Source organism: Condylura cristata, unplaced genomic scaffold (genome assembly GCF_000260355.1).
Source record: "Condylura cristata isolate star-nosed mole 26May11 unplaced genomic scaffold, ConCri1.0 scaffold00008, whole genome shotgun sequence".
NCBI lineage: Eukaryota > Metazoa > Chordata > Mammalia > Eulipotyphla > Talpidae > Condylura > Condylura cristata.
This window is the reverse complement of record NW_004567109.1, coordinates 14,790,620-14,804,000: the sequence shown is the minus strand read 5'-3', so window position 1 is coordinate 14,804,000 and position 13,381 is coordinate 14,790,620. Positions and strand designations below refer to the sequence as shown.

At 61.2% G+C, this 13,381-nt stretch overlaps 1 protein-coding gene across 1 annotated transcript; it reads left to right on the top strand.

The window, feature by feature from the left end:
- The first annotated feature begins 802 nt into the window (after positions 1-802).
- On the top strand, positions 803-8,808 carry MATN1 (matrilin 1, cartilage matrix protein). The gene is made up of 8 exons (XM_004678710.1): positions 803-921; positions 2,236-2,582; positions 4,510-4,732; positions 5,588-5,713; positions 6,158-6,574; positions 7,116-7,268; positions 8,037-8,117; positions 8,759-8,808. The coding sequence occupies exons 1-8, from the start codon at positions 825-827 to the stop codon at positions 8,806-8,808; spliced, it is 1,494 nt and encodes a 497-aa protein (XP_004678767.1). The 5' UTR covers positions 803-824.
- The last annotated feature ends 4,573 nt before the right edge of the window (positions 8,809-13,381 follow it).

The following is a 13,381-nucleotide window of genomic DNA, read 5'->3' as shown; positions in this document are numbered from 1 at the left end:
CTTATGCGGGAAAAGGGGGTGAGGAGAGTGGCTGCTCACAAGAGCACCAGGAGTGTTAAACGCAACAGCTCGCAGAACTCTGCTCCTGCAACCAACCCTAGGAGGTCCTACCCGCACTCCAGTTTCCAAGGCACGGACAGGCGTCCGGCCGCAGTCACGCAGGCAGGCATAACAAGCAGGTAATCTAGTTTCCGGAGAGTGCTCTTAGCCATCTTCCCCAGGGCCTCGCACATGCTCAGTGCAAATGCACAGGTCGCCCAGTCACGGTCTTGAGAGATTCTGTCAGAGTTAGCAAGGGGTCTGCATTCTCGGGGTGGCTCTGCAAGAGCGTGGGGAGCCTGGAGGAGCAAAATTCAGGGGCAGCTGGAGAACGGGGTGCACATGGAGAGGCAGGGGATAGAGAAGGGATTGGAACTGCAGGTGGGAGCGGGGCTGGGACGGGGCAGGTACAGGGCAGGGCTGGGTGCGAGAGCTGGACTCGGGTTTCCCTGGCCTGGAGCGGCAGCTGCGGGTCAGTGCAGGCTCCAGCCCGGTGGAGCCACCCCCACCCACCTGAGATTTCCTGAATTCCAGCTGCAGCTCTGGTTGCTTCTGCAGGCAAAGGAGCCCTTGTGGTTGGAGCGGCCTCTGCACACAGGCCGCTCTCCAGCACACACACCTCATTCAAGCCTGGGCCCGCCCCTGGGGGGCCGGGGGCCAGGGCGGGTTGTCCCCCTGTCAGTGGGGGGCCGCCTGGCCTGGAGGCTGGGCAGGCGGTGAGGTTGATAAGACCCGGACCCTGCGGGCGCCCACGGCTGTGCCGCTGCTGTCTGTGCTGCAGAACCATGAGGGTCGCCGCTGGCCCCGGCCGCGTGCTCTGTGGTCTGCTGCTGCTCCTGCTCCAGGCCCCACACGCCCTTGGCCTCGCCCCCCAATCCAGAGGTGAGGGGGTCCACAGGAGGTGCGGGACAGTGGGCGATGGCCCCTGACCAGTAACTGGGAGGCTGGGCACTGAACAGGCAGAGACTTGGAAGGGTCAGGATGGGAGAGGAGCAGGGAGCGCCGCGGCCAGCAACTGGCTGGGGAGCGGTCAGAGGTGGTGGCTTCATGAGGGCGGGCGGGGGCTGGCGATGTCTGCTGGAGACGCGGTGTGCCTCTCTCGGGGACTCCAGGGCCTTTCCTGGCCACGGGGAGCCCTAGGCTGCGGCAGAGATCTCGGGCTTTGGGTCCGGGGGCAGATTCCCCGCGAGCTGCCTGCTGTCCGTGATTGCACCAAGCTGGGTCTCTCTGAGGAATGTGGACGGGGGTGCCAAGAGGCCCCCTTCAGCCTCATGCCCTCCAGTTAATACGGGGTTGGGTTTCCTGTGGGTGCTACCACCCAGGTTTCAGTCTTGGGAACTGGATAATCCAGTGCCCAACACTTTAGACGCCGCGGGCCTGCTGGCTCCCGATACGCTGCCCTGGGGTGTGGCCGACCCCCTCTCCTCTGGAGCTCACTGTGTCCGTTTGTAGTCTCAGCTGTGGGCACGGGGTGCTGGCAGCAAGGCGCTGTCTAAGGTCTCCTAGGAATTCTGATGCTGGGTCTAGCGCTGTGCTTTGGGGCCTTCTAACTGGACAGAGGCGAAACACAGACGCTTCCACAGGCGAGCTAAGTTGCCCGAACTGGGATCTGAACCCCGCTCCATCTCTCTCCAAATGTACATGCCTCTCGGCACACGAGCTGCCTCCCAGGTGTCTGGAAAGACGTGTCTCCTTGGGGGTGCTGAGGGCCACCTGGTCAGACCGCCAAGGTGGCCACCAGAAATGGCTCCCCTTTCTCAGCTGTTTTCACCAGCTGAGGGAACTGGGCTGCTCCGGGGCTTGGATGCTCAGCCGAGCGTGACCGTGTTGGCGGGCATTGCCACAGCCCTGGGGGCCGCATCCACCTGGCCGGTGCCCTGGCGCTCTGCTGCCCACCTGGGAGAAGTCCGTCGTGGCTGCCTGTTCACAGCGGCCCCTGTGGGCTGAGGCCTGCGAAGCGCGTTCTGAAGGCCGCGGTCTCTCTGCCACCTCCTCCGCACATCTGCTGCCCAGGAGCTGCGGTGAGGAGGGGTTAGAAGAGGAGACAGAGGCCCAGGGAGTCAGGCTGCTTGCCCAAGAGTCCACTTGCTGACCCAGCCAGCTGGATCAGTCCTCTGTTCCTCTGCTGAGGCCTGGAGGCTGGCTCTGGAAGTCCAGGTCGGGGTCCTGACCTCGCCTCCTGCCCCCCTCCCCCAGGGCACCTCTGCCGGACCCGGCCCACGGACCTGGTGTTTGTAGTGGACAGTTCGCGCAGCGTGAGGCCTGTGGAGTTCGAGAAGGTGAAGGTGTTCCTGTCCCAGGTCATCGAGTCTCTGGACGTGGGGCCCAACGCCACCCGGGTGGGCGTGGTCAACTACGCCAGTGCAGTCAAGCAGGAGTTCCCGCTGCGGGCCCACGGCTCCAAGGCCGCCTTGCTGCAGGCCGTGCGCCACATCCAGCCGCTGTCCACCGGCACCATGACGGGCCTGGCCATCCAGTTCGCCATCACCAAGGCCCTCAGCGATGCCGAGGGCGGTCGCGCCAGGTCCCCGGACATCAGCAAGGTGCGTGGCCCCTCTCCCGCTGCACCCCTGGTCTGCAGGCCCCCGCCCTGTGCTGAGAGCTTCCGTCTGCATTCGCTCCCATTATCACAGCCCCCCTAAGAGGCGGTCAGTTCCTGGTGGGGAGCGGGCCCTGTTAAGTGGCACACCTGGGATGGAGCCCAACTTTCCCCACCGCCTGGTGCCCAGAAGCAGTGGATGACCTGGGCCCAGCTGACCTTGCTCCCAGACAGCCCGAGCTCCTGAAGGCAGGGAGACAGTTACGTGCGTGTGTGGTGGGGAAGGATGGACACTGCCCGGCTCCTGCTGCCTGGCTCAGCTCCTCGCCCCACCACATGGGACGAGCCACCCCGAGCAGGCACTTCCTCTCACTGTGCCTCAGTTTCCCTGCCTGCGAAAGGGAGGAGCTTAACACTGTCTCAAAGGGCAGTCAGGAGGGTGGGGGCCGAGTAAGTTATGGGCACGAGGGCTTGGAATAGTGTCTGGCACCGGTCAGTCCCTGGGAGCAGTGGCCGTTTACTTTTAGTAGGCTTTGGAGGGTAGGGACTCGGAAAAGGGAAAGGACACCCCGACACCCCCGCATCTCGCCATCAGCACGGGCTTCTGGCAGGCCGAGCGCTTCAGACCTCTCCCCACGTGAAGGCCGCACCCAGGCAGGCTCAGGATGCCAACTTGCGTCCTCTCCCGGGGGGCTTCCTGTCGGAGGCAACTGACTCCCCACTGCCACAGCGCCTCACTCCAGGGCACAGCGGATGTTCAAGGAACACGGAGCATGGGGGCTCAAGGAGCCCAGGAGGCAGCCCCCCCCTTTGCAGACAAGGAAACTGAGGCATGGGCAGCTTAAACAACTCAGCCAGCTAGTGAGAGCAGGCTGTGCTGCTCACACAGATGAGAGTGTGCCACAGGCCCGGCCACTCCAGTCCTCAAAAACAGCACAGCGGGCAGCCCACTGATGTTATTTTGTGGGGGTCACTTACAAGTTCTGACATGAGGTTGATGGTGGCCCCCAGATCCTAATATGGAGGGGGAGGAAGGGATGGTGTTGACATCGGCAGTTGTCAGACATGTGTATGTTTAGCTGGGAATTCATGGGGGGCAGGGGGTGGGGTGCTGGGGGGAAGGAGGGTATACAGGGTGAATGGAAAGTCCCAAAGGTTGAAGGGGGTCAGTGGGGACTCAAAGACACAGGGCAGCGCAGGTGGCTGGGCTTTCTGTGCCAGGAGCTGGGGCTCTGGAGACGAGGATGGTGCGAGATCACCCCCCAGAGACCAGGCCAAGGCACTAAAACAATAGCTGTCCTCTCCTGCCTCCTAACGTGAGTCATCTTCCTGGCACCCCAACACAGCCCTGTTTTCAGATGAAGAAAGGGAGGCTGAGTAGGGTATCACTTGAGCCAGCTCACCACTGCCTTCCAGTTCACTAAGTCAGGGGTCTGGCCCTGCAGCCGCGGCTGGGGTCCAGGCCTCAGAGGCAGGTTAGGCCCAGAGGCAGAGGGCAGCGAAAGGAGCGGTGGCCCAGCAAAGTCGTGGGCCTTGGTTCAGGGCAGACTGGGACAGCGGCCGGTGAAGACCAGGTGGCTAATCCAGGTGCAGGACAGAGAAACCTTGTAGGGGGAGGCAAATAGTCTTTTTCTTTGTGGAAAGGGCACGTAGAGCCCCGGGGCTGGAGGGAGAGAGGGCCTCATCTTCCACCCGAGGGGCAGCGTGGGCGTGCCTCCAGCCCAGCGCTCCAGGCCAGAGCCCAGGCAGCCCAGCCCTCAGCCTCTGTCTCCCCCTGGTGGTCAAAAGTTAGAACTGCAGGGCGTTGAGCCCACCGGTCCTGCGCTCTGCTTCAAAGCGGCCCTAGAAGGAGTTGCAGAGGGTCCCTGCAGGGCCAGGTGACCAGCGCGGGGAGGGACTCTGCGGTTACACGCGTCCCCCGCACGTTGCAGGTGGTCATCGTCGTGACCGACGGGAGGCCCCAGGACAGCGTGCGGGATGTGTCTGCCCGCGCCCGGGCCAGCGGGGTCGAGCTGTTCGCCATTGGCGTGGGTCGCGTGGACAAGGCCACGCTGCGGCAGATCGCCAGTGAGCCGCAGGACGAGCACGTGGACTACGTGGAGAGCTACAGTGTCATCGAGAAGCTGTCCAAGAAGTTCCAGGAGGCCTTCTGTGGTGCGACGGGAGGGGGTCAACGTGGGGGGAGGGGGTCAAGGCGGGTCCTGAGTGCATTGGGGCAAGATTTCAGGTGGAACCCGGACAGAGGGTGGGGAGGCCAGGGCAGGACCAGGGGACAGAGGGAGCTGGGGCCAGGGGCTGGCTGGTCTGGAAGGTTCCTGGCCTGGGGCTACGGAAGTTTGGAAAGCGGAGATGCTAAGGTCGCTTTTAACCTGGCAGGTTGCTGGCAGGGAGCAAGGAGGGGCTGGAACCCAGTGAGCCAAGGGCCTCAAAAACTTCGGTGTGCTTGCTAGGGAGTCTGTGTGCCAAAGCCTTCTGCGATGCGGTCAGGGCAATTCAATGCCCAACTGAAGGGCGCTGAGCAGGAAAAGTTTCAGGGTCCTTCACTGCAGGGGGTGGACCTGTGTGTGGGGTGATGTCTTTGGTGGCCCAGTCAGAGGGGCGGGGCGGGGCCTTCAGCTGGGCAGGGGCGGGGCCAGGGCAGGGACCTCACTCTCAAGAGGAGTCTGGAAAGAGCTCGTATCTCACTGAGAGCGTTCAAAGAAATCGTGCTCAGTGTCTAGTATTCATTCGTGGGTTGCGCCCACTGCAGTGTGTCTGATTCTCCATGCTTGGGATGCAGCTGTGAACGAAACAGGTGAACTGTCCTGTCCCCGTGGGCCTTACCTTCCCCCTTTAAGCGGGTAGTTTTGGTTTCATTGTATCGTCACCTTTGGGGATCTTAGCCTCTGCAGTATTCAGCTGAGGACTCACCCAGCAGAGGGCCTCAGTTTCCCTGAGTATGCGGGGGACTGACTGGCTGGGCTGTCCAAGGCCCTGTGGCCACCTTGCAGCGCGCCCTTGTGCCCACAGTGGTGTCGGACCTGTGTGCCACGGGGGACCACGACTGTGAGCAGGTGTGCATCAGCTCTCCCGGCTCCTACTCCTGCGCCTGCCAAGACGGCTTCACCTTGAACAGTGATGGCAAGACCTGCAACGGTCAGTGGGCTAGACACAGGCGGGCCCCAGGGTGGGCGGGGATGGGAGGGGGGTCCTGGGCTTCTCGCCCCACCTCCCGGAATCCCATCCCAGTCTCCTTGCTCTTGGCCTCTGGAAGCCTCTGTAAAAGTGCTAGGTGCCCTGTACAATTCCGTGTCTGCAGAAGGTTTTTTCTGACTTCTGTCCCTCTTGTCACAAGAGTTGGTGGGTGGGAGAAGGTGGTCACTCTTGATGTCCCCCCTTTCTAAGCCCTGTGATTTGACAGCTTTTGGAGCTTCAGTTTTTAATGCTATAAAATAGGTTCAGTAAACTTAACGAGGGAGTTTCAGGACAAAATGAGATGAGACCCAGCATGTAGCTTGGTGCATGGTGAGCGCCCAGCTGGGGAGCAGGATGGACTTCTGTGTCCTGGCACTTCACCTCCTCATTTTCCCACCCTCCCAGTCTGCAGCGGTGGTGGTGGCAGCTCGGCCACTGACCTGGTCTTTCTCATCGACGGGTCCAAGAGTGTGCGACCTGAGAACTTCGAGCTGGTGAAGAAGTTCATCAACCAGATTGTGGACACGCTGGATGTGTCGGACAAGCTGGCCCAGGTGGGGCTGGTGCAGTACTCGAGCTCAGTGCGCCAGGAGTTCCCACTGGGCCGCTTCCACACCAAGAAGGACATCAAGGCTGCTGTGCGGGGCATGTCCTACATGGAGAAGGGCACCATGACTGGGGCTGCCCTCAAGTACCTCATCGACAACTCCTTCACTGTATCCAGCGGGGCGAGGCCTGGCGCCCAGAAGGTGGGCATTGTCTTCACTGATGGCCGGAGCCAGGACTACATTAATGATGCCGCCAAGAAGGCCAAGGACCTGGGTAGGTGCTGCCTGCATGACCACACACAGCACAGCCCAACTGCAGGGTATCGTAGCCTGTCTTGGTTAGCGCCCTCCACCCAGGTTCAACTTGAGTGAGGAGGGATTGGTGTGTCCAGCTCTTTCTGATACTGATGGCACATAGGAGGCCCTAGAGAAGGAAGTAAACTTGTTTCGATGGTCCTCTTGTAGGTGGGCTTTGGGACCTTCCAGTTCTTAGGAGTGTTCCTAAGAACATACAAACTTTTGGAAGATAGCCCCATTTGGGGACAAGCCTGAGCTTCAGTTTTATCATCAATTAAGTGAGGATAATTACCCCCAGCTGGATGGGTAAATGGTATTCTCAAGTTCCCAGTACTGGGGATCAGTACAGTTCTGATGTATGGTAGTATCTCATTATGAGAGTTGATTTCCTTGAAGACTTTGTCCCAGGCACTGTGCCTGCAATTCCGGGGTCTCCCACCAGGGGGAGATGTTGTTGCTTGCCTGGGTATTTACCACCCGTCCCATGGCTACCATACTGGTCTTATTCCTCTTGTTAGGTTTTAAGATGTTTGCTGTGGGTGTGGGCAATGCTGTGGAGGATGAGCTGAGGGAAATAGCCTCAGAGCCTGTGGCAGAGCACTACTTCTACACGGCTGACTTCAGGACCATCAACCAGATTGGCAAAAAGTTGCAGAAGAAGATCTGTGTGGGTGAGATTGGATTTGGCATGGAGTTGGCATGAGGTTGGATGGGGGGACAGAGAGGGGGCAGAGCCATCCTGGAGCTGGACATGGGTGGGGGAAAGCAGAAATTAGGTGGCACCCAGCGTTGGCAGGGCCAAGAGGTAGGCTGGCCAGCATGACTTACAGATAACCGACATATAGTCAATATTCATTCCGCGGATGGCACCGAGCCGGTGCTGTCCAGGTATTAAATCACTCGGTCCTATTTCGTAGGAACACTATCATCGCTATTTTACAGACAGGGTCAGCAAGGAAAGCAATTAACACCTGCTGCTCCCCAGTCGTCTCTGGTGCCTGTGTCAGGAGTGTGGACAGCAGGGCCAGACTCGCTGGGCTTGGCGCTCTGCTCGGAAGCTGACTAGCTGTTGGCTATGGGCATGTTGTTTCACCTCTTCATTTGTAAAATGGGGTTAATGACTTCAAACCCAAAGAATTGGGGTGAGCAGTCACCTAAGTGACATGGAGACCCCCCAAAGTCCTGTACTCTGTGAGTGCTTGGCCTGGGCTGCTGTCATCACAGCTTATCAGGACTCTGGGGAACTGGGATGACATTTGGGGGTTCCTCCGTTCCTCCTGGGGCCTCTCTCTTGAGAACTGGTTCTCTGCCTTCTCGGATCTCCTCAGCTCCACACTTCCCCAAGACTCCAGCCCTGGCCTTGGGCAGTGACTTCTCCACCTCCCTGCCAGGCAGCCTCTCACCACCCCCTTTTCTCTCCCTATGCCTGTCTGCGCCAGAGGAAGACCCGTGTGCCTGCGAGTCCATTGTGAAATTCCAGGCCAAAGTGGAGGGGCTGCTGCACGCCCTGACCCGGAAGCATATCCTTTCCCAGAAGCCACTGCTGGGCAGGACGCAGGGGGCCGGGCAGTGTGAAGAGAGATGGGGGAGGGGGCGGGGGCTGTACCCCCTGTGTGGTGGGGTCATGCACGCCCCCCCACCCCCCAGCCTGCCTTCCTGCAAAGGGGCTGGATGCTGGCCAGGTAGGTTGGCACCAATTTTGGCGCCGATCCTGACAAAAGCAGAGGCTCCTACAAGGAAAACAGAGAAACTGAGGCATAACCCGAGGCCTAGAGACTGGACACAGTGTCCGAGGTGAGCTCAAGAAAACAAGTGGCCTAGGGGCTCCTGGTTTCTCAGGCTCTGGGGGACGTGAACCCCACCAGCCACCTCTCAGATGAGGCTGGACGCTGAAAAGCTCAGTCAGGACTGGGAGTGTGGGGTCCAGCACCCTGCGCCTGCCACAGGGTGGGGCATTCGGGACTCAGTGGCGGGGTGCTTGGGGTGCTTGGGAGAAGCACCACTGAGGGGATGATGGGGCATCCGTCTAGGCACGGGGAAGAGACATGCGGGGACAGCCAGAAAGCCCCGGAGAGGGCCACACGGGGGCAACTGGACGTGGGGCCCGGGTTAGGAGCAGCCCCGCCCCGCTGGCTCGGCCCTCTCCTTAACTCCTTGCCACTGGAAGCCGTGAGCAAGCGGCTGGCCGTCCTGGAGAACACCATCGTCTGAGGCCGCCTGTTCCGGCCGCGGCCCCGCCGCTTCCCCAGCGCAGCCCGAGGCCTCCGTGTGCCCTCGAGCTCAGTGCAGTGTGACTTTGCCATTTAGCGAGGGGTGGGGGCAGGTCCTGGGACCCGCCAGCCGCCCCGGCCCCGGCCCCCGGCCCCCGGCCCGCCTGAGCCTGTGCGTGTGTGTGCATGTTGCCTGTGCCACGCGTGAGCGCCCGAGGGAGTGTCTGGGTGCAGGGATGCGTGTGGTGAGTGAGAGCGCAGAGGTGAGTGTGAAAGGGACTGTGTTTGCAACTTTTTAATCAAAAGCTTAATATATTCCCTTTTTTTTAGTTAACCCTTTCTTGACTGCAAGTGCTGTTGAATCTCTTTTCCGATGTCTCTAGTTCCCTTCTGAAAACCAATTAAATGTGACTTAACTTAAGCACTGAATGGGGCCGGTGGCCGGGTGGCTGCCCGGGGAGCCGGACCGAGTCCTGCTGAGGTGGCGGGTGATGGGCATTTACGACGCTCAGGGAACTTCTCGGCAGGGGCAAACTCAGCCCCTGGGTTTCTGTCTCGCGGGAGGTGAGAGCCTCTATTTCCTTGTGCCCACGTGGGGGCCTCCGTGTCTCGGTTCTCTTACTCAGTTCTGGGAAATGACTGGCCATCCTGGGTCGGTCCCCCAGCACCTGCGCGTCCCACAGTCCCTGTGCCTGGAGAGGCAATCGGGCCCCACCTCCAGGGGCTGCAGGGTGCAGGCGAGAAAGCAGGCAAAGATCCCCACAGCGGCCACCCACCTTTGCATTCAGAGTGCACTTGGCATCCTGCCGCTGTCTGGGGGGTCCCGGGCATAGCCACACTGTCAGTTTCTCAGCCTCTTCCTTGCTCCCCTCTGGCGCTGGTGTCCCAGAGCTACTGCTGCACCTGGCCGCCATGGCTGAGCCACCTGCTGGGGACCCCCCCAAGTGGGTACTGTGGGGCTCGGCACCACCCCCCGGGCAGAGACCACACAGCCTCCCCTCTGCCGCAGCAGCACCAGCCTGAGTGCCTGGGCTCAGGGCGGCCAGGTGCATGGTGGCCGTGGCGAGCTTCTGGGACAACTGGCTGGCTGCACTGTCAGCCGTGAGCGAGGCTTTGTGCCACGCTGGCACCAACCCCGCTCTAGGATAGGCGGGGAGCAGAACCAGGCCCAAGCCCTGTGTTCACGGCTGACGCCCACCTGGTTTCTGGCCGTGTGAGCCTGGACACGTCGTCTCATTTCCAAGGGCTGCGCTCCTTGTCTATGACGTGGGGCGATGACCCAGAAACGGCATAAGCCAGAAGTCTGAAGACAGGCGCGTGGTACGAGCTCGAAGATGGGAAGGCGTCCATGTGTTTTTTTTTTTTTTTTAAAGATTTATTTATTTGTGCATACAGAACTGCGGTACAGGCCAGAGGCTCAGGGGCGGCGAGAGGCTTCACCAGGGACAGAGTGGGGAACAGAACAGGCAGATCAACGAAGTACCCTGCTGAGGGGAGCAGCGGGCGGGTCAGGAGAGGTCTGCCACGCCATGTGGTCACCTCCGGGGCAGGCGGGAATCGAACTCATGCGGAAGCGGCTTTAGCTTCTCAGTGCTGTGCTTTAACCCGCTGCGCCACCAGGGAGGGCCCGGCGTGCATGTGCTTTTTATGCTGCCAAGGCAGAGGGAGGCACAGGGCAGCAGGCTCAGTGTCCAGGCCATGCGGTGGGCGAACAGCCCTGCCCTGCAGCCCCACCTGTTCCAGAGGCAAAAGCATTTGTACTGGGGCCGGGAGCTGCCGCAGGCTTCCTGCTCCCAGCCGCGTCTGCAGCCTCTCGGAGCCGCCTGAGGCCACCAGGTTCGCCCCGGGGCTGGCCTCAGGTACCTTGTCGACCTGGGAGGCCGCCTGTGGGTCTGCTCATGGGCCCAAGGCAAGTCTTGAGTACTGGGGTCATTGACTGAGCTGTCAGTAAGTGCAAGGAGCGAGACAACCACTAGCTGGTTCTTCTCAGAGATACTGTTAGCTTGCTTCACCAGTGGAAACCAGGCTGCCAGACGCTACAGTCACATCACCGTGACGTCCGTCGGCCCAGCACCCTGCCTCCCGAGTCAGGGAGGCTCTTTCCAGAACAGCCTCTCTCAGGTGCAGACTTCCAGTGCGCAGTGAGGGGCTCCAAGCCGGGCTGTAGCAGGCTGCCCCGTCTCCCTGCCTCTGTGCCCCTGTTCTTGAGTCCGTCCCGCACACTGATGGCAAAGGGACGGTCCTAGAGTGCAGTCGTATCCGGTCACACCCCCTCTCAAGACCCTTCTCTGGCTCCCTGTTGTTTCTAAGAGGAAATGCAAACCCCGCTGGGCTCCGAATTTCCGGCTACTCCTGCTCACCCTGCTGCTACACCGGCGGCCCGGTTTCCACGCTGTGAAGTGGTGCCCGGCTCGGGCCACTGCCCACTGCCCTTGGACCTGGCGTTGGGTGTTCTCAGTGGGCAGAGCTCACAGGCCAGGGGCTGCTCTGGAGCCATCCGGCCACAGGGTGGCACCATTGGCCCAGGAATAGTGCGGAGGGCCGGGCTGGCGGTGCGGTTGGGGGCCTTCCCGGAACCCCCGAGTTCCCAAAGTTACCCAGATGGCATCAAGTAGCACCCAGTCGAGTCTCTTAGAATGGACCCTCCCTCCTGCCCGCGAGGGCTCCTTAGGCTGGGGCGGCCTTTCTCCTGGGGGCAGAGACTGGGCCTCTCAGAGTTAACCTCTTCTCCCCGTTGGGCCACGTTCAAACCTTGCTCCCTCCTGGGGGCTCTGTGAGGGGCCCGGCCCAGCGTCTCCAGTGCGGGAGCCTATGCAGAAGTTTTGCTGGGGTGGCAGCTCAGACCTGAATGTTGGGGGTGGCATAGGGTCTAAGAAGGGGGACTCCAAGGAGGCCCCACCCTGTTCCCTGCTCTCTTCTGCTCCTGTGGGTCAGCGGTCAGGATCTGAGGTCAACAAGCCAGAAATAACTGCAGCCTGGTGGGTGGTGCATGGGGGATGTTAGAGACCCCCAGAGCAGAGGTGTCTGAGGGGCCCCCAAATAGATGCTATGACGAAAACACGGACGTGCAATCCTAGGAGCTGGGTGAGCCCCAAGTGCCCCCAAGTGCTGAGTGGCTCCGGGATCCGCTGGACCTCAGGGTCTCACACAGGAGGTGGGGCGTGTGCTCCCCTAGCCGGCTGCGGCCCCGATGTGCTGTGTCCGAGCAGGCCAGGTGCCTGGAGGCGCGGGCAGAAAGGGGGGGTGGCCGGGGTTTGGGCCCCAAGCTCTGTCTGCGGTCACAGGTCTGCGCGTGACTCTGAGGAGGCCTGGAAGTGGCGGGCTGTGGGGGGAGCGGGCCGGGAGCCGACTCCAGGAGCCCTGGGCTCCGTGCCTCGGTCACGATGGCGTTCGGGGAGGGCTGACCCAGGCCGTCACCTGGCCTGACCCCCCTCTGTGCTGTGGACCTGAGCTCCTCAGCCTAGACAGTCCCAGCATGCCAGGGAGCCCGGTTTCCCCACCGGCCCCGGCCCCTGTTTCCTGACTCTTCTACTCACTGATATGTGAAATTTAACCTCTCACGCTTCAGCTCAAGAACCTTCAGTGGCTCCTCACTGCCTGTGGGGTCAAGTTTAGCCTCCTTGGCCTGGAGTTCAAAACTGCTGGGAGCTGGCCCTGTTTCAGGCTGTGTTCTCCGCATCCTGGGCCCTCCCTCCCGAGAGCGGTCACCTGCATGCCACCAGGGGGCGTGATCCCCAGAGAGCTGCTCTGCACCTTGCCTCTGCACTGCTGGGCTGCGGGATGGGATGGCCCTTTCCTCTCTGCCCAGGCTGGTGATTACTCAGCAGCTCCTGCCTGCAGGACCCCTTGACTCTCCCGGGGAGAATGCTCCCTGCCTGGTGTCTCCTCAGGACCCCACCAGACCTCGGAGGGGACCCCAGTCACCTGTTACACTTCTGCCGGTGGTCACTGTCCCCAGCCTGGACAGCAGCAACAGCATCTTGCTCCTCAGTGTCCCCTGCCAGAGCACAGACTAGGTCTAGGTTCAGGCATGCAGGTGTCAGTTTGAACCTTCTATTATCTCTACATTTGGGGACATCACTCCCATTTTACAGATGCGGAAACTGAGGCTGAGTGAGGCCCAGGGTACCTCGCTAGGAAGTGAGAGCATCACAGTTAGAGCCTCAGTTTCGCGGTCCAGTCCAGGCCCTTCTGGAACTTATGCCTGTGGCCCTGAGCCCCGAGCCCGCCTGCTGGAGCCGGCGACTGGTCTTTTACGTGTGCGTGGTCTGGGACGCAAGGGAAGTCGTGTATGTTGGAACTAGACAGCCCTGTGAGAATGCAGCCTGCACACGGAGCAGCTGGAGATGTGGTAAGTCGTGTCTCCCTGGACACTCTGTTTCTCACCTGCAAATGGGGACATGAGCAGAGGCTCCTGTGGCTGTGCGAGGGTTGCTTGGGACAAAGGGTGGGTGCAGGGTGCTAGGCCTGATGAGCGGGGGCTCCAGCATAACACCCCTCCTCTCACCTCCCTGTCTCCCCGTTCAGGCTCCCAGGCTCCCCAGGCCCTCTTATCTCCCCTCCATGTCTAGCCC